Genomic DNA, 18,351 nt, shown 5'->3' with positions numbered 1-18,351 from the left:
TTTCAAAGCTAATCCCAGACATCATGTTCTTTCACTCGTAACGTCTTCCATATGAATTTCTAGCTGATTTTTTTTTTTTTTTTACCTTTTAACTCATGCTATCAACATACCTACCAAGACGAACAGTTATCTCCTCAACATCACCTAAGAACACCCAGTTCATGTTCAAATTTCCCTGGTATCTAAAAGATGTCTTTCTGCAGCTGGTTTGTTCAATTCAAGATGCAATCAAGGGCCACACACTGTATCTGGTTGCGTCTCCTAAACGTCCCATTCTCTACCAGCCTCTCGCCTCCTTCCCCAGGCTATTGATCTGTGGGTAAAACCTGCTTATTTGTTCAGTGGCATGTCCAGCATTTGACTTGCCTGATGCTTCTTGGTGGCGTCTTTGAGCTCATTCCTCTCTGCCCCGTATTTGTTGTCAAGTGTGATTAGAGCTGGGGTCCCCCTTCCCCTTTGAGTCCCTTTCTTCCCTTGGCTTCCGGGACACCAGGCTTTCCTGGTTTCCCTCCTTCCCCTCTGCCACTCCTTTTCAGTCTCCCTTGCAGATTCTCCTTCCCATCTCTCTCTGACCTACGCTTGCGCCTGTAGAGGTCGCAGCCAGTCCCATGCTTTCAACACCATCCGGAAGCTGATGACTCTGGAGTTTACACCTCCAGCCCAACTCGCCCTTACTCCAGACTCTGTATCCAGCCACCTGCCCAACGTCCACACAAGGCACCATCTCAGACGTAACACAACCAAGACGAGACACTTGGTCTTTTCCCCAGAACTGCTCCTTCCCAGCGTTCTCTGCTTTGGTAAACCAGCTTACCCAGTTGTTTAGGCCGAAGAACTGGAAGTCATCCTTACCTCCTTGCTTCCTCTCAGACCCCCCATCGAATCTATCCAGGGATCCCCAGGCCCTATTCCGAATTTCACTACCTGTCTCCCCTTTCACTGCCCTGTCCTTGGCTGAGCTACTGTACTGTCGCCCCCTGGATGCCTCGAGTCCCCAGCGGGGCTTTCTGCTTCCGTCTTGTCCCCACCCAGTGGCTAGTAAGGAGATCATGTCTCTGCCCTGCTCAGAACCCTCCAGTAGCTTAGCCCACAGAGCCCCATGGTCCCCTCAGACCTCGCCTCCTTCCTCTCTTCCCCTCGCTCACTCTGCTCTGGCCACTCTGGCCTCCTCGCTGGTCCTCAGGCCCGCATTTAGTCCCCACTCCCTTCATGCAGCCTCCACTGGCTCACGTGTCTCATGTCGCGTTCCCACAGAGCTCGTCCCCCATCCTCCCCATCGCTAGACAGCCCCCCGCATCCCGCTTTATTTTTTCTTCAAAGCACCTATCCTGACCTCCCACTATGTAAATTTGTTTACTGTACTTATAATCTATTGCATTCCACATGGGAAGGCTGTCAGGAAAGCCACTTTGGGCTCTATGTTTGGATAGAAGAGGAGAGGCTTCAAACCATTGCTGCAGGTGACCAGACAGGCAGAAGTGACCCCTGAAGCTGGCGTGTGTGTCTCTGGCCCAACAGTAGTACTTAATGCAAACTAAGATGATTACAATAGAAGTTGTGCCCACGCTGGGCATTAACCGCTTGTAAGCCCAAAGGAAAATGCTTGTTTGGGCCTAATCTTTACCTACCAGGCACCTGCCTTCTGAGCTCTCTGGAGGCAGAGTGAAGGGAGGAGAGGTTTCCCAGCCTATGGATTTGTAACTACGCACAAGCTACAGGGCCACCCCCTCCCCGAGGTGAGAGGCAGTGTGAGGTGCTGAGGGCAGCTTGCCCGGCTCCAGGGCCGTGAGGCTGGGATGGTTCCTTACGGCTCCACGAGAGCCTTGCTCACTCAACCCTCCTACACACCAGAGTCACCGGGGGGATTTCGTAAAATAGAAATGTCCCGGCCCCTCCCCAGTAATTCTGGCTCGTTCACGGAGGGGGCCTGGATGTTTAAAATCTCCCAGGATACTCCAATTTGCAGCTGGGCTAGAGACCCAGCACTTGAAGCTTCAGAGATGCTGGGCTGCTGGTTGTCAAGGTGGGACCTCAGATGTTCAAAGAACAGCCTCTGTTGAAAACACCTGTGAACTGTCTTCCCATAAGCCAGGCTCCGCCACGCTTCCCCGGGCCCTTCACAGAGCGAGCTCAGAAACCCAGAGTCCGCCAGCATGGAGCTTCCCGAGCGTGACGGCTTTGGGAGGGTGGCGGGGAGCTGCCCCAAGCTTGTCCTCCAGGCACAGCCTCCTGGAGCCCAGGGCCCTTCTGCTTCCTCCCCAGTCCCACAGAGCCCAACCTGGCACTCAGTCTGGTGCACCAATGCCCTCTTGGGCAGAGCCCCATGGAGCTGGCATCCTGGACCTCCCTGGCACCAGGCCTCCCTCTTGGCCATCTGCCCACTCCACTCCTCCTTAACCCCCTGATCCCCATTCCCAGGCAGCAGGACCTAGCCCCTCCCACCAGGCCAGGGTGGTCTTCCTACTCCTTTCTCCACTGAAGCATCTCTTGTGGATTTCATCTGACTCGACTTGGAAGATAATTGCTTTGAGGGGAGAGGGGTCAAGGGGATGGGCCCTGGCCCCCTGCCCGGGTTCACACCTTGGGGGGCTTTGAGCCCTTGCCCATGGGTGGACTATGGAAGCTTGAGGAGAAGGTCCAGCGAGGGGGGCTCAGGAGCATCCCTTGGGCACTGTGCCCCGAGAGTGGCCTCTGTCCTCACAGGGAGCGGCGGGGGAGGAAGCCCCCCTCCACACCCTGTTCCCTCTGTCCCTGCGGCTGAATCTGCTCTATTCAGTAATGAGACAGAGTGGTCAGCCTCCCGTCCTCCTGCTTTCAGGATGAGGTGACCAGCCTAGGGTCAGTGAGCTAGCTAGAGGAAGGGCCAGTACACATGTCCCCCAGGGCAGGGAATTTACCCACCTTGCCACAGGTGTGACAGCAGACATAACTACCCTTTGCTAGAGGGTTTTCTTCTCCCGTGCAGGCCTGCTGTGACAACCCCACATACCCGCCTAATGCCCAACCTCTCCCTGACCTCCCCCTGCCCTCATGCTGCTGGTGGAGGCTGGTGCAGACCTGGGCCCAGCCTGCTGCTCCCTGGGGGCTCCCACCTGAAATCTTCGTCTTGTCCAGTCCGGCTGCTCATCTGGCCGGGGGCCCACTCTCAGGGCCCAGCACTCACCCCAGGGCTTCTGCTACCCAGGAAAGGCTGCCCTGGTGGCTTCCTGGGTAGCTCATGGACCGGAAAGTTCTCCCCTACTGCTCAGGGGACTCTCAGAGCATCCACAGTGGAAAGAGGCAGATTCACTTCCTGTTTCTCCAGCAGATGAGGTAGCATTTGCCAGGCCTTCCCCCGTGAGGACAGGGGCCAGGGAAGGCCTCAGGGGTCAAGGGTCCCAGAGTAGCAGCTCTGGCCCCAGGGGCCAAAGCCACAAAGCAAGATGTGGTGCTCCAGCCTGGCCACCTCAGGGAGCTCTGGCTCCTTCTGGATGGAGGGAAAGCCCCGCTGGGCTGGTTCAGATGCAGAGGCACAGGCCAGCAGAGGTTGGGAGGACTTGTTTATTCAAGGCACGGTCATAGCGTTAATAACAAGAAGGTTCGGCGTTCTGACACATTGCTTTAGTGGTGATGGCCAAGGCAAGTCCACACTCCCCACCGGGGTCCCCAGAGGATGCAATGCTGCTGATAGGCACTTTGCTTCCAGAAGTGTCTGAGGAAGAGGCAGGCAAGCATGGAGCTGCCCTAGGCCCCGGGAGGGGCATTTCTCAAAGGCTCTAGGCAATACCTGGTCCCCCGAGGCAGCTCCCTCCAGAGAGGATCAGGTCTGAGAGGCGGGGCTTGGGGGAACAGATGGGGCAGGGGCGGCTGGGAAGTGGGCAGTGGGATGGGGTGGATGGTGGTAGGCGGAGGCCAGTGGGTGAGAAGCGTGTGGGCCGAGAGAGCAGGTTGGAGGGGAGATGCTTGAGGAGGGCCTGGATGTGGCGTGTAAGGAGCCAAAGTACGCCCACACCCGCAGCAGTGACCACGGGAGGTCGAGCGGCTGTGGCCAGGGTCTCCGGGAAGAGTAGAGAAGCCAGTAGATGCAGCAACTTTCCCAACATCCTCACCGTCTTCTCAGAACCAGACTGCACTTGACCCAGATTCAGAGGGGGAAGCCCCAGCCATGCTGCCATAGCATCTGCTGGGACCTTTCCATATGTAGCTTCCACAGGCTGCCAGCAGGGCAGTGGGAGGCGAAACAAGCAGCAGGAACAGTCCCGCAGGGGCTGCGGAGGCCAGGGCGGATGCCAGCAAGTAGTGCCAAGTGAAGGAGAGCCCTCAGGCCAGCTTCTGGCAGGATGGCCCTCGCCACACACCTGGGCGTGGGGCAGGGCCTGGAGCTGCCACCTCCCCATGGTGGGCAGGGCTCCGTGCTGGACTGTCCTGGAAAGGACCACTTCCCCCTGTTGGCTGGTGAAATGCTTGGGGGAGATAGCCCTGCGGGGCCTGGGTTTACGAGGGACCAGCTGGGTATTTCCTCCTTATTCCTACCTGGACGAGGAGAGACAGCCTCCTCCCAGATGAGCCAGGCTCTCTGGAAAGATCCCTCACGCCAAGGTCTGGGCTGAGCTCTCGGGGGAGAGCAGTATTTGCCCCTCAAGTGCTATTTCTCCTCTGGGGTCAAGCTTGGAGCTTCTGGAGCCAGGATGTGGGCACGGGTGGAGCAGAAGTGAGGCTCAGGTGATCTGAGCTCAGGAGCACGTGTGTGCCCGGCAGCCGGTGGGAAACACCCAGGTGAGGTGAACCTGGACGCCCACCTTCAGTAGGTTGGCTGCAGGGGCCCAGATCTTTGGAGGAGGGCGCTCAGGAGAGCTTTAGAGCGTGCAGATCCCATTTGACTTGGTTCATTCTGGTGCACCCAGGCCCTGGCCAGCCCTTCTTCATGTCTCCCCAGCTGGCTGCCTGGTGGTCCTGATGGGGGCCTGTCCCCAGAGGCCTGCACACCCCCGGCCTGCAGCAGTGGTGGCACCAGCGTTGTTCCCACTCAGGATTCGGCTCCTCCAGGCCTCGTGGGGGGGCCGCCCCGGGAGGGCAGCCTTACTCTGCCTGTCCATGGAGGACGCAGCTCCCGCCTGCGCCCCTCAATCCCCCGCAGGGCATCCGCAGTGTCTGAGCCAGGACCACACTGGAGGCCACTGGACTGCTCTTCACTGCAGAGCGCAGGGCGGCCCCGAGAGGAGAGGAAGGGTCCTGCTCAGAGGCCGGGGAGAGGCCAGTGCCTTCAGTTTTCAGCAAGGGCTTCTCACCCTCAGCTACCCCCCACCTTGGTCACCCTGGGGGCCTAGGCACTCAGATGGGTATGCGGCCGGAGCAGCTCTCAGTGGCCACAACCTCGACCTTGGGGGTCCTCTCATTAGGCCCCCGGGCTTGGGGAGGTATATCGGGTTTCTCATCACTCAGCTTTTTGGGAGAAGACCTCCTTCCATGAATTCTGCCTCTGCCCCGCCCACCTTACAGTAACCAGCAGCCTTCATCAAAATGCACACAGGTGCCATTTAATGAGCCCTGCGTGACCACATCCCAGCTACTCCTGCAGGAATAGAAAGCAGAAGGCTCTCTACCCTGCTTCTCCTGGGGACATCTGATGAGGGGCAGAGGAATAGGAAGGGGCTCAGTCGCCTCCTTTAAGTCTATGGTCTCAGCTGCCCCTTCCTGCGGGTGGGTGCAGAGACTTTCTCTTTACAGATCCCCGTGCAGGGAAACCCGGAGGAGGTGGCCGTCTGTGTCTTGCTGGCGATGCCCAGCATACATACCTTTGCTTCCTCAGACTGCAGGAGAGGGGTGGGCTGGGAGTGAGGGTTAGGGTAGGACAGCAGCAGAAGCTCCTTGGGCAGGGCAGCTGGTGGAAGGGTGGCGAAGACCCCAGAGAGTCTTCAGTGGGCTTCCTCCTGCCTCTTCCCTGATGCGAACCTTCTCCACCATGACCCCAGGAAGTCCCCCAGCCTTCAGTCTCTGTGCTCAGGGCTCCAGCCCCTGCTCCCAAGACATGGTCCTCGTCGGTATCCTCCATCCCATCCTGGGGTCCCTCGACACTGCCTGTCATCTCCCGTTCTAGCTGGTCAGCAGGTCGGGGCCTCCACGTGGCCGACAGATAGCCGGGGCTCTGTTGGGGCCTTCCCAAAGTCTGCAGGAGGTAGTGGGGCGGCGGTCCAGGCCACCCTCCTTGCCTCCCCCTGCTGGGCTCTCCCCTGGCCGCCACTCCTGGCTGGCGTCGCCAGGTGGAGGCCTTGGGTCCTGGTCAGTGGTACTGGCTCTGGCCCTCCAGTTCCAGCCCTTCCTGGAACTGGGCCGAGTCCAGCTCCCTTGCAAAGCCCCTCACACCACTCTCCTCTTCTCCCTCTTCCGGCTGTCCGTTCATGGTGCCGTAGGTGTGCCGGGCTGGGGAGGAGGCTGGGGTCAGGTTCATCTCCGGCTCTTGCAGCACAGTGGCCACATACAGCTGCTCGGGACAGAGAGGGGAGATGGGGTGAGGTCACATATGGGGCAAGGCCCTGGGCACACGCTTCCCCCTCACACTTTACACGCAGAGCCTCTGCCCCTCTAAGCCGTGGCTCCTTCCTTCTTCCCCTGCAGCCCAAGTCCTGGCCATCCCACCTGCCCAGCTGCTCTCGATCATTTATCGAGCATCTACGTGCTCCCTGGGCTGGTTAGTGTGAGTTTCCTAGTCTACTCTTCGTTCAGCACACGTGCCATTCATTCTTGGTTCCAGGTCAGGCTGAACCCAGGGGGTGATGACATGAGTCTCCCTTACACTGGGGTCTGGAGGGACCCCCCCCATTCCTGAGCTAGCGCATTTTCTAACACAGCTTCAGAGGTGCATCCAACTCCCTCGGGCTGTGTCATTGGTTGGCCAGGATTTGAAACAGGCTGCTAGCAGAGGTCTTGGTCATGTGACCTGTGAAATCCAGGCATGGGCCCAGGAATGCCTGGGATGGCAACAGACTAGAAAAATACAAGAAGTACTAGGGTCAGAGCTGTTTGTCACCCTTTGAAGGGACTTTTAAACCAACTCCTTATTTTGAAAATAGGTAATTATTGGGTAGAATTAAACCTTTCCTGTGGGAATTTATTTCAGTGAAACTAAACAGCCCTAGTTGATGAGAGAACACTCTTTCTACAGAAGAACTGAGGTATTTTCATAAGGCCAAAATAAACCCCATAGATGACTTTTGGGTCCTAGGGGAAAAATGGTAACTGAACAATGGAAGAAGCCAGCAGTCATCCCTGAATCAGGGAGTCACTTCAGCATCATTAATGGCAATAAATGGGATATTATATATTGCCTGGTGTGGCTCACAGCACTGCCTGTAATGTGTTCTATCTAGCCCCTAGTGTCAAACTTGAATCTCTCAAGCCTGTGGATCTAACTTCTAGTTTTCAGGAAATACAGGAGATAGTGTAACCTCCTGTAAGATACCATGAAGAAACAGCCAGAAAAAGCCAGAAGTTGGGACATTCTGCAGGACTCCTGGCTTGGTCTCTCCAACAAGTCATAAAACAGAGACGGTGCTAAAATAAAAGGGACATGCACAGGTGCCAGGTTAATCTAGCACAGAGACTGGATTGGATCTTGGTCTGGACAAGCTGTAAAAGATATTTCTGGAACATGTAGGGCAAGTTGAATATGGACTGGGTATTTGAAGAGGTAAAAATGCATATATGTAGAAAGACAGAGATTGTTAACTTAAAATGCAGGTTATAAAATAGTGTACAGTATTATGTCATTAAAAAATATCTATATATCTGAAAAAATATACATTAAGGTATCAGTGGTCATCTCTAGGTGGTAGAAACATGGACTTTTAATTTTCTTATTTTTGCTTCTCTGTTTTTTCCCCATAATTATCTACAACGCTCAGACCCCTCTGTTATAATAATGAAAGATTTAAAAAAATCAATTCCAGTAATTTTTTTTTTTTAAAGCTCAAACTCTAGAGTCTGACAGACCTGGTTCAAACCTTGTTCCGCCGCTTCCTTGCATAGTAGTACTCTAGGGTCTAAATTAATTCACCTTTGTGAGTCTCAGTTTCCCCATCTGTAAAATGAGGATAAAACCCCCTACTGTGCAGGTTTATCATAAAGATCAAGAGCGAGAATGGTGAAGCGTCCAGTTTGTAAGGTTCCAATAACCGATTGCTTACAATATTCCAGAGGGGTCATCTTGGAAGGGCCCCAGGGGAGATGCTATGTGAAGAGAGACTTTCCTGCTTTGAAACCTTTGTTGTCTCTCTGGTACTGGAGCTCCTTCTTGCCTGCCACCTCCCAGAGCTCATCGGGCCCTATCTGTAGGGTTCGTTTCAGAGTGAGGCAGACCTGTAGTTCTATGCACCTGGCGTGGGCACGTCCGCCCACTGTTGCGTCTGTGAGCTTTCACCCAACGCTGCCGTGACTAAAGGGCCTCCCCTCGCACCGGTCCCTGCCGCCCACTCTGCGTTTGCACCAGGCCCCAAACTGTCTTAGGTTCCCCGGTGCTCCAGATTCTCTCTTCGGGGTCTTTGCACAGGCTGATCCTCTTCCTTGAATGCTCTTCCCCCACACACTCTTCCACCTGGTAACCCCTACTCTCCCATTCCTGGGGTCGGATTAGATGTTCCCTCCTCCGGGAAGCCTTCCCTGAGTGCCCAGGCTGGCTGGTACCCTTCTTCAGTGCTCCCCAAGGCACCCTGGCATCGGGGCACGGGCTGACCCGTACCCTGCTCAGTGCATGCATCAGTGGCCCTGCAGCCACACTTGTGGCCGGGCTGCGGGAGAGCGCTCACGCCCCTCCAGGCTGAGCCACAGTGTGGGAGCCAACGCCCAGCCTGCTGGACCCCCTGCACTCTGAGTCCGGCCTCGTCTCTTCACAAGCTGACGGACTCACTCATCCGGCGCGGCCCCTGCCTTACCACGCGGTGCAGACTTCCAATAGCTCGCTGCGGCTCTATCTGCGCCACTCTGCCTGGCCCCTGTGCCCTTGGAGGCAGCCTTTGGTCCTGAGGCTGAGCCCCAGCACGGCCCTGCGTCTACACGCCCGAGCTCCCTGTGGCTGGGTTCGCCCTGACTGTTCTTGTCCTCTCTGAGCTCCTTCTAGAGAATGTCCTGGAGTAAATCCAGGATCTTCTATCTTTCTGAAGGCTCTTCAGCCAGGGCCACGGCAGCAATCTGACCTGGGCCAAGTCCTGCTGCATCAGAGGAGGGGGTCCAGGGACGCCCGGCTCCTCCCCAGTACCCAGGGTGGCCACTAACTGCTGGTATCCCCGCAGTGCTGCTGGAGTAGCCCACCCCTGCAAGCACCCGCCTCCCGACACGTCCCAGGGCGAAGGCACTGACTCACAAGGGAAGTTGGTGTGGAGGAGGTGCTGCTGGGCTCCAGGTCAAACACGGTCTCCATCTCCTCCTCAGGCTGCAGTGGCGGAAGAGACAAGGAGGGTCACGGGGTGCCCCCACCCTCCCCACGTCCAGAGAAGCCTGGACCTTAAACTCAGGCTTAAGGGGCCTGCTGCTCCCCTTAAACTCAACTCATCTTCTATTTTTCCAGATCCGCAGTCCAGCTGGCAGGGCTGAAGCCCAGGGGGACAGAGAGTAGACTGGGAAGCTGGGGAGACCCTTCTGAAATATTCCATTCGCAAGGACCACAGTGGGAGAGAGTAAGCAGAGTGGAGGCTGCGGTTCAAAGATGAGACTGCTTTGACTCTGGGAGAAGCCTTGACTTCCATAATACCTTTTCTCCTGCCAGAATTTCCCCTCTATCTCTGTAATGAGATGAGGGGTTAGGTCCCCTGTCACCTTCTGTCTCTACAATGGACCCTTGAGTAACCAGATCCCAGATCCCGTTGTATTGGGAAGACAGAGCCAGAGGCGTCGTTCGCTCTGGTCCTTCACTAGCGTGGACTCGGGCCAGGGGATGGAGGAGGGTCCAGGTAGAAAGGGCAGCAGGCACCTGTGCCCAGGGCCACAGATACGGAACCACTGGAAGCAAGAAGATCCTCTTCTCAGAGGCTCCCTCCTCTGACTCAGCAGGATGCTAGTACTTTAAATCAACTTTCTTTCTTATTTAAATTCATTTGAAAAGGAAACAATTCACTCTTATGAACAGAAATCCTGTGTCAGTTGCCGTAAGCAAGGTTAAGTAGAAAAATAAATGTGTGACCATGAAAAATATAAAATGTTTTAGCCCACTGGAAATCATTCCCGTACACCTCTACGGTCACTCCACTTTAGGAAGTGCTGATCTAGAGCACACAGTCCTGTTGGCATGGATTAGATCCCTTCTCTAATAATTGGCTCGGCCCCACTGGCAAAGAGCCGAAAGAGTCATGGGGCCCAGAGAGCCAGGCCTCCCTTCCAGACAAGTTCAATATCCTGAGATTCTTAAAAGTGAGATGACTGACTCCTTTCCCCAGGTTATCCTCCTTTACCACCCCCTCTTTTACTCCTTCACTCCATCCTCTCTCTCAAGCCTCCGTGCCTTGGAATGGCCCTCGCGGCTCAGTGGCTGAATAGGCTCACATCGTAGGAGGGATGGGCCAGCAGCCTGTGGTTCGGAGGAGATGAAAGAGGGGAGAAGAGGAGAGGACAGCTGTCTTCTGGATTTCCCTGCCCCGGGAGACGTGATTCCGGGGCCAGCGCAAGGACACATGCAGCACGTACACCCGGCCACTGAGTCTGCACATCCCGTCATCAGAGAGGAAGGCAAGAGCCTCTCGTCATCGTGCTGCTTCGGGTGGGCGTCCAGGAGCTGTGTGCCCTGGGACTGGGAGAACCTGCGGAGGAAAGTCAGGCTGGCGACTCACCTCATAGTCAGACGCTTTCCGAAGCTTCCCCAGAAAAGTGCCAACGCAGGCCAGTATCATGGAAACGATAAGGGTGGAGAGGGAAAAGAAGGTGATGGCGTGTAGCGGCCCTGCAAGGAGAAGGAAAGGCATGGGCGTGGCGCTTGAGGACCAGAGCTGTGGGCAGGGGTGCCGGCTGAGATGCCGCCCGGGCTGACAGATGCCTGGGGCCCAGCTCAGCACCCCTGTAGGAGTTTGGAGCCCAGGGCAGAGATGTCCCTGCCCAGTTCTCCCCTTAACAACTTGATCAATGAGCCTGACACTGGGACATCAACCCTCTGCGCTATTTGGCCAGTTTAGGATTTGGCATCCAGTGGATTCCATGAAAAAAAATTAATTGACTTAAATATCCACTTAGCTGCCCATTAAACGTCCTCCTTGATGTCAGTTACCTTCCACCTCACGGTCCCTGGGAAGTATCTCTGAGTCACTCATTTATGCCACTGCCCCAAACTACAGTCAGTCTTAGACCAACACCTTTTCTTGTAAAAGCCCTTTGTCAAAGCATTTTTTTAAACTTTATACTGGAGCATAGTTGATGAGCAATGCTGTGTTCGTTTCAGGTGTACAGCAAAGTGACTCAGTTATACACATACACGTATCTATTCTTGTTCCAAGTTCTTTTCCCATTTAGGTTATCACAGGATATTGAGCAGCGTTCCCTGTGCTACACAGTAGGTCCTTGTTGGTTATCTGTTTTAAATATAGCCGTGTGTACACGTCAATTCCAAACTCCCAACCTATCCCTCCCCGCCTTCCGCCCTGGTAACCGTAAGTGCATTCTCTAAGTCTGTGAGTCTGTTTCTGTTTTGTAGAGAAGTTCACTTGTTATCTTTTATTTTTTTTTGAGATTCCACATATAAGCGACATCATGTGATATTTGTCTCTCTCTGTCTGGCCCTTGTAAGCCCTTCTGGAGTGAGTGTGCTCGGTTACGCGTGCTAACGGCCTGGAAAAGCAATTCAGAATTTTTGTTTGGGGATGTTTGGTAACTTTTTTATGGTAGCAGTTTTCTAACTACATGAATATTGAAAATCAGTCTTTACAGTCAGAAGTTATTGCATAACGATGTTTATTGTTGTGTTTTTATAAAAGCAAAAAATGATAAACAACGTCAATATCCCAACCATGGAGAACTGACTAAAAGTGACAGAATTTCATGCAGACGTTAAAAGGCATGTACTCAACAGTACTTTGATAATGCAAGAAATTGCTCAGAACATAATGTTCAGTGAAGAAACTCAGGATACAAGTCTGAATAGTATAAAGTGGATATCACAATTTTGTAAAGTAAGAGTAAACCAATAAACTCCCTCCACTTTGCCCTGTCCCGCAAAACGTATGCACAGAGTAAGATGTGGGAGCGACAGACATGAGGCTGTAGGGGAGCTGGTAGGTCATTCAAATTTTGATCTTTCAATTTTCTCTATTTTTGATATAAACATGTAGTTCTTTATACTTAGAAAAAAAGCATTATTAAAAAAATGAAGTCTGCTGGGGCAGGAAAGGCTTCGGGGGTGACAACAAATGGACAACGCATATAAGTAACCATGAGCTGAATGTTGCCTGACACCCCTGTGACAGGCAGTGAAAAAACATGGACTTTCCCTTCTCCACACCACTGAGAAGGTTAAGGTCAAGTGTCTTGAGGGAAGGCAAGTGTGGGGTGGGGGGAAGAAGGAGGACGGGGAGGTCAGCATGAGCCTTCTCTGAGACTGGGAAGGGGCTGGCAGAGACTGCTGCCTAGGGCACGGGTGGCTCTGAGGGCAGAGAGCCGGGGGGTTCCAGTCTGTGGCCTGTGGGGCTTCTCTCTGTGAGGGTGTCTCTGAGCTCAGCTGGGCAGGGTCAGCAGCTTTGTGTAGCCAAGCTGGCTGCTGGGGCAGGCTCTGAATCCTCCTCTAGGTTTTTGACAACACATAAGACCAGGCATCTTCTAGGATCCCAGAGGGAATGTCTTGCGGATGGAGCCTGATAGCTAATATTTTATTTCCTGCCAGTCTTGAGTTAGAATGAAGGAATAGGATTTTTTTAAAATTTTTTGTTTGTTTGTTTTGCTTTGGTTTTGCCCTGAAAGTTGTAAACCAAAATGTATATGATTTGGACCACGCTGGTCCTCCGCTTAGCTTCCAAGGTCCGCCGGGACTCTAACACGAGCCCTCAAGGCCTAGAGAAGGCACTGGGCTTTGCCCTGTTCCACGAGTAACACCTTGCCCTTCCCAGGCTTTTTCTGCTCCTCCAGAGTTGTTGTTGAGGGGTGACGGAGCCATGGGGAACAGGCAGAGGCAGGATGCTGGGGCAGGCTGGGTACCTACCTAACCGCAGGATGGAGAAGAAGAGCATCCAGAGCAGACCCAGGAGCGGCGCGAAGACGGCCTGGTGGACGGCAGCCATGTGGATCTGCTCGTTGAGTTTGGTGGGTGTGTAGGAGTAGTACATGTTATAGCGGTCCGTGACGTGCTTCATGCACAGGTAGAGTAGCCCTGGGGGCCGGGAGATGGACGCACACTCAGCGGCCGTCCCAAGGCTCCCCACCCAGGCCTGAGACGCTAGATTCAGGTCTGTCAGAGTGGCAAGGGCCAAGAACAGGCTGTGGGAGCTCCATGGCGCTGACCTCTGGGACCAGCAGCTTCCCTTGAGCCCCTAGAACCTATTCTGTCAACAAACATCCTATGTAAACAGCCACCCAACCCCTGACTGGCTTGGCTCTGACCTGGTCCCTCCCACCCTTCCGACAGGCTGTCCCTCCTGATCTAGGAGGGAGCTGGATGCTGGGGGGCTCCCAGTCCGAGGGTGTGCAGTCCCCAGGGAGCTTCAGGGATGACTCACCAAAAGGAACAATGATGGGGCAGGTGATGCTGTACGCCATCACCACGCTGAAGACGTTCAACGTCCACGCGTACTCGCGCCCATACTGGAAGTCCATGGCCTGGTTCTGGGGCAGAAGGCAGGGGTCCTCCTCAGGTGGCCTGGTCCACTTGGCTTGGCTGCTTCTGTGCTCCTTGTCTGGGATGGCAACCTCCCTTCCAACCCTGGTGTCCGAGAAGCACCTCGCCCCACCTCACCATGCCTCCCACCTCCGGTCCCTCCGTGCTTCTAACAGGCCCCCTTCCTGACACCCGCCCAAGGGAAACTCTGAGGGCTGTGCTCAGGGAAGGGCCTGGCCCTCACCATTCTGATGTGAACTCTCTCTGGCTCCGACCTAGAGAAGAAGAGGCGGGTGGTGTACAGAAAGAGTGACCCCAGGCGCAACAGCTCCATGCCTGTGCCAATCAAAGCTGACGTGATCACGTAGTTGACAAAGAAGGCGCCATTGTCTGGCAGGAACACACACCTGGGTGGAAGACAGCCACAGAAGCCGGGGAAGAGGGAAAGGGCAGAGGTATTGGGAGGAAGGAGGAGAGAGAGGAAACGAATTGAGGAAGTGGGGATGGGGTGGAGGTAGAGATGAGGAGAATAGCTTTCAAATACAGTCATCCCTCGGTATCTGTGAGGGATTGGTTCTAGGAGCCCCTGCGGATACCAAATCCAGGGATGCTCAAGTCCCTTATATGAGCTGGCATAATATTTGCATATAACCTTGGCACATCCTCCTGTATACTCTAAATCATCTCTAGATCATCTATAATGCCTAACACAATGCAAACAGCTGTAGATACAACGTACATGCTGTGCAAGTAGCTGCCTGCACACAGCAAATTCAAGTTTTGCTTTTGGGAACTTTCTGGAATTCTTTTCCTGAATATTTTTGATCTGCAGTAGGTCAAATCCGAAGATGTGGATATGGAGGGCTGACTGTATACATGTGTTCTCAGACCAGTTTAAGTTAACAAGGGCCCTTCTGAGCAGGGCTGGGGGTGGTCTATGGCATTTGTGGATGGGTTAGGAGATACATGCACTGGCTTGCTCTAAAGAAGGGCTGTTTGACGAATGGATAAAGAAGATGTGGTACATGTATACAAAGGAACATTACTCAGCCATGAAAAGGAACGAAATTGGGTCATTTGTAGTGACGTGGATGGACCTAGAGACTGTCATACAGAGTGAAGTAAGTCAGAGAGAGAAAAAAAATCATATATTAACACATATATGTGGAATCTAGAAAAATGGTACAGGTGAACCGGTTTGCAAGGCAGAAATAGAGACACAGATGTAGAGAACAAACGTATAGACACCAAGTGGGGGAAGCGGGGGGCGGGTGGTAGTGGTGGGATGAATTGGGAGATTGGGATTGACATATATACACTAATATGTATAAAATAGATAACTAATAGAACCTGCTGTATAAAATATAAATTAAAATAAAATTCAAAACAAATAATAAAGAAGGACTGTTTGACTTGGATCCACAGACCCTGGAGAGTCCATAAGTAGAATTTTGCGGGTCTGTGACCTTGAATAGGGAAAAGATTACGTCTTTACTTTCTCCAGTTTAGCACCTCCTTCCATTAAGAGCATGGGCAACAAATCACAGCGATGTCAGCCATAGCCATGAGTCTGTCACCAGTTGAAATGAGGTATTTTCATATCGTGTTGTACTTATTGCTGAGCTCTTACGATACAATTTGTGCTCATCATCATTTCAAAATGATGCTAGTTATTGGTCAGGCCGCTAAACTAGACATGCTAAATTCACATGATTGAGATTTTTCTGTCTGCACATGCGTGTTTGACATAGCTAGCTGGCCGACTTCAACTAGTAGTCATTCAGCCACCTGAATGGATGGTCGCACTGCCTGTTCTCACGTTGGTGACCCAGGCATCTCTGTTGCTTTCCAATGTCTCCATCTACACAATTCTGTCACCTTCCTTGAAAAGAGAAATCTGTAAGCCCCTGGACATATTTCATAACTCCTTCAAAAACTATTCTTTCTTGAGGGCATCAGAGTTGAGTCATGAACTCACAATTCTTTTCTTTCTCATATACAAAATGTATTGAAGATAATGACCTAGCCAAAGATGAACTCACTCATCTTGGAAAAAAATCAACTTATTACAGTTATAGTTTAATTGTAGAAAGCTTGGAGAATTCTGGTCCTTGCCCTATAAAGCAAGCTATGAAAGCTTGCATGTCATTTGCAATAATATCCCTTTAAAATTGGGACTTTCAACATTTGGAACCCTAAAACCAAAACAAAACAAAAAAGAAAGTGGCTGGATATCTAACACGACATGCATGTTGCCTTGTCAAAAATCCACTCCCCTGCCCAATTTAATATTCTTCTTCTAGGTAAGTAACATCACCTTTCACACCGATGCCTTTAAAACAATAAAATGTAACTTTTGCTTGCCTACCTTTAGAATGCATCGGCCTATTATTAAATGTGTTAATAGAGATTGCATTACAAATTCGAATTTTAAAATATTTTGATAACTATGTTTCAGCATAATTGGTTTTTGTTATAACCCAGGTATTTTGTACGTTTAAAGAAATCTACTCAGAGTACATGTAAAACTGGCAAAATCTGAACAAGCTCTGTGGATTGTTTCAACATCAATTTCCTGGTTGTGATATTGTACTATAGTTATGCAAGATGTTACCATTGGGGGAAACTGGATAAAAGGTACATAGGGGACTTCCCTGGTGGCGCAGTGGTTGAGAGTCCGCCTGCCGATGCAGGGGACACGGGTTCGTGCCCCAGTCCAGGAAGATCCCACGTGCCGCAGAGCGGCTGGGCCAGTGAGCCATGGCCGCTGAGCCTGCGCGTCCGGAGCCTGTGCTCCACAATGGGAGAGGCCGCGGCAGTGAGAGGCCCGCGTACCGCAAAAAAAAAAAAAAAAAAAAAAGGTGCATAGGACATTTTTGGGGGCAATTTCCCTTGAATCAACAATTAGTTCAAAAACTTCATTCAGAGAAGGAGTCCCTGGGCTTTACCCCCAAAGGGGCCCATGGCACAGGAAATGTTAAGAGGCTGCCTAATGAGAGTGTTAACATGCATTCATCTCTACCTGTATGAGCAAATAAAGGATACACATATCCACCTGGTGTGAAGCCCCAATGCACATTGGGAGTACGCCTGAAACATGCACTCTAGTACTCACTGGAACCTGATGGATGCCTGTTCCAGATAGTAGATGTCAAAGAGCCAGCGGAAAAAGACGTCCAAACTAGAATAAAGAATAAAGCACAAGAAAAAGAACAAGAATAAAGCAGGCCCTTCAGTTAATGAATCTATGACCTAAGGCCTGGGGTTCAGTTCCTCTTAGGCTGGCCTCCTTCCTTTCAACCTCCCTTGCCCAATCCCCAAAGACTCTTGCATCTTAATATTCTAGCTGGCCAATCCACACTGCCTCTCTTCTTAATGATGGGCCCTAACCCTTTGGCCTTTCAGCTCAAGGCCTCCCCTCTAGCAAACCTTCGCCAGCCATTGCTCCCACAGTGTTCTCTCCCTCTTCTGAATTTCTACTGCACGTTCTTCCCACCTTGGGCTGTCAGTTAGCTGACAGGTACGGCTTGTTTCCCCAGCTGGAGGATAAGCTCTTTGAGGGCAGAGTTCATGGCTGACAGCCTAGAGTTCACATGATACCTGACTCATGCTAAGCTCAGGACAGGCACTGGACTGTCATGTGAGGAATGGATGTGCAGCAACCAGAGGTGGGCCTACAGTGTCTGAAAGAGGAGGTTCCAACTCTAGGGTGAGCCTGGCTGACAGAGGAGAGAGAATTGGAGGTGAGGTACCTGGTCAGTCCCATAGAGGGCAGAATGACCACCATAAACACCAGAAAGATGTAGCACTTGTGCACTATGATCAGATTCTGAGTTGATCTAGAAGGAAACAAAGAGAGACATGATAAGAACCAAACGCCTTACTACAGAATGAAGAGAGAGAGAGACGGCCACCTGGGCTAGAAAATGGTTTCACAGTGCATACCAGTGCCATCTCCACGGAGCACTGTGAGCTGTGCTGTGGCTGGGAGCAGCAGGAAAGAATAGCATGATCAACTAGTGATGTCTGCCTTGGGCATAAGAAAAGGAAGGGAAGGCACACACATACCATATACTTGACATCTCGAAAATGGTTTCACAGTGCATACCAGTGCCATCTCCACGGAGCACTGTGAGCTGTGCTGTGGCTGGGAGCAGCAGGAAAGAATAGCATGATCAACTAGTGATGTCTGCCTTGGGCATAAGAAAAGGAAGGGAAGGCACACACATACCATATACTTGACATCTCTGTTCAAGGGACATTACTAATGATACTCAGAATTCTTGCAGAGTTTCAATAAGCAACATGTTGTTGGCCAGAGGAAAGACCAGTAAGGATTTCTGTTAAGATAAACCTCCTGGCTTACTGCCTGATACGATGATAGAAACTTTTGGTGCAGGAAATAACTTTTGAGACCCACGCAGCCTTCAGGCCAAAGCAGGTCCACCTGCCCCAGCATACGGTAAATCCTTTCTAACTAATTAGCTCCTACCATAGAACTATTAGTGCTAATAAATAGGAAATAGCTCTTAATTGTTTAAGATGTGGGCACTGTGTAGGCTACGTGGGTCTACAGTCAGATTGAGTGCAGGGGC

General features: G+C 52.2%; 1 protein-coding gene across 3 annotated transcripts in view; it reads right to left on the bottom strand.

Moving 5' to 3' along the window:
- Positions 1-5,494: 5,494 nt before the first annotated feature.
- The window catches only part of TMEM63C (transmembrane protein 63C), a 70,023-nt gene continuing 57,166 nt past the window's right edge, over positions 5,495-18,351 (bottom strand). For 2 of the 3 annotated variants that reach the window (XM_022576464.2, XM_089908014.1), the window contains exons 18-25: positions 17,509-17,595; positions 16,872-16,937; positions 14,001-14,163; positions 13,659-13,764; positions 13,145-13,312; positions 10,794-10,903; positions 9,335-9,403; positions 5,495-6,460 (exon numbers count right to left, since the gene is read on the bottom strand). In XM_022576464.2, the coding sequence (XP_022432172.1) occupies positions 6,260-6,460; positions 9,335-9,403; positions 10,794-10,903; positions 13,145-13,312; positions 13,659-13,764; positions 14,001-14,163; positions 16,872-16,937; positions 17,509-17,595 (970 nt within the window). In that variant the 3' untranslated portion in view covers positions 5,495-6,259. The remainder of the gene's footprint in view (positions 6,461-9,334; positions 9,404-10,793; positions 10,904-13,144; positions 13,313-13,658; positions 13,765-14,000; positions 14,164-16,871; positions 16,938-17,508; positions 17,596-18,351) is intronic. The other variant, XM_089908015.1, reaches the window with a different exon arrangement.

The sequence above is a fragment of the Delphinapterus leucas genome, chromosome 2 (genome assembly GCF_059928025.1).
Source record: "Delphinapterus leucas isolate spDelLeu-1000000601 "Yukka" chromosome 2, BTC_Dleu_Yukka2, whole genome shotgun sequence".
Taxonomy (NCBI): Eukaryota; Metazoa; Chordata; class Mammalia; order Artiodactyla; family Monodontidae; genus Delphinapterus; species Delphinapterus leucas.
Note: the sequence above shows the minus strand (reverse complement) of the source record. Positions and strands in the feature narration are given on the sequence as shown.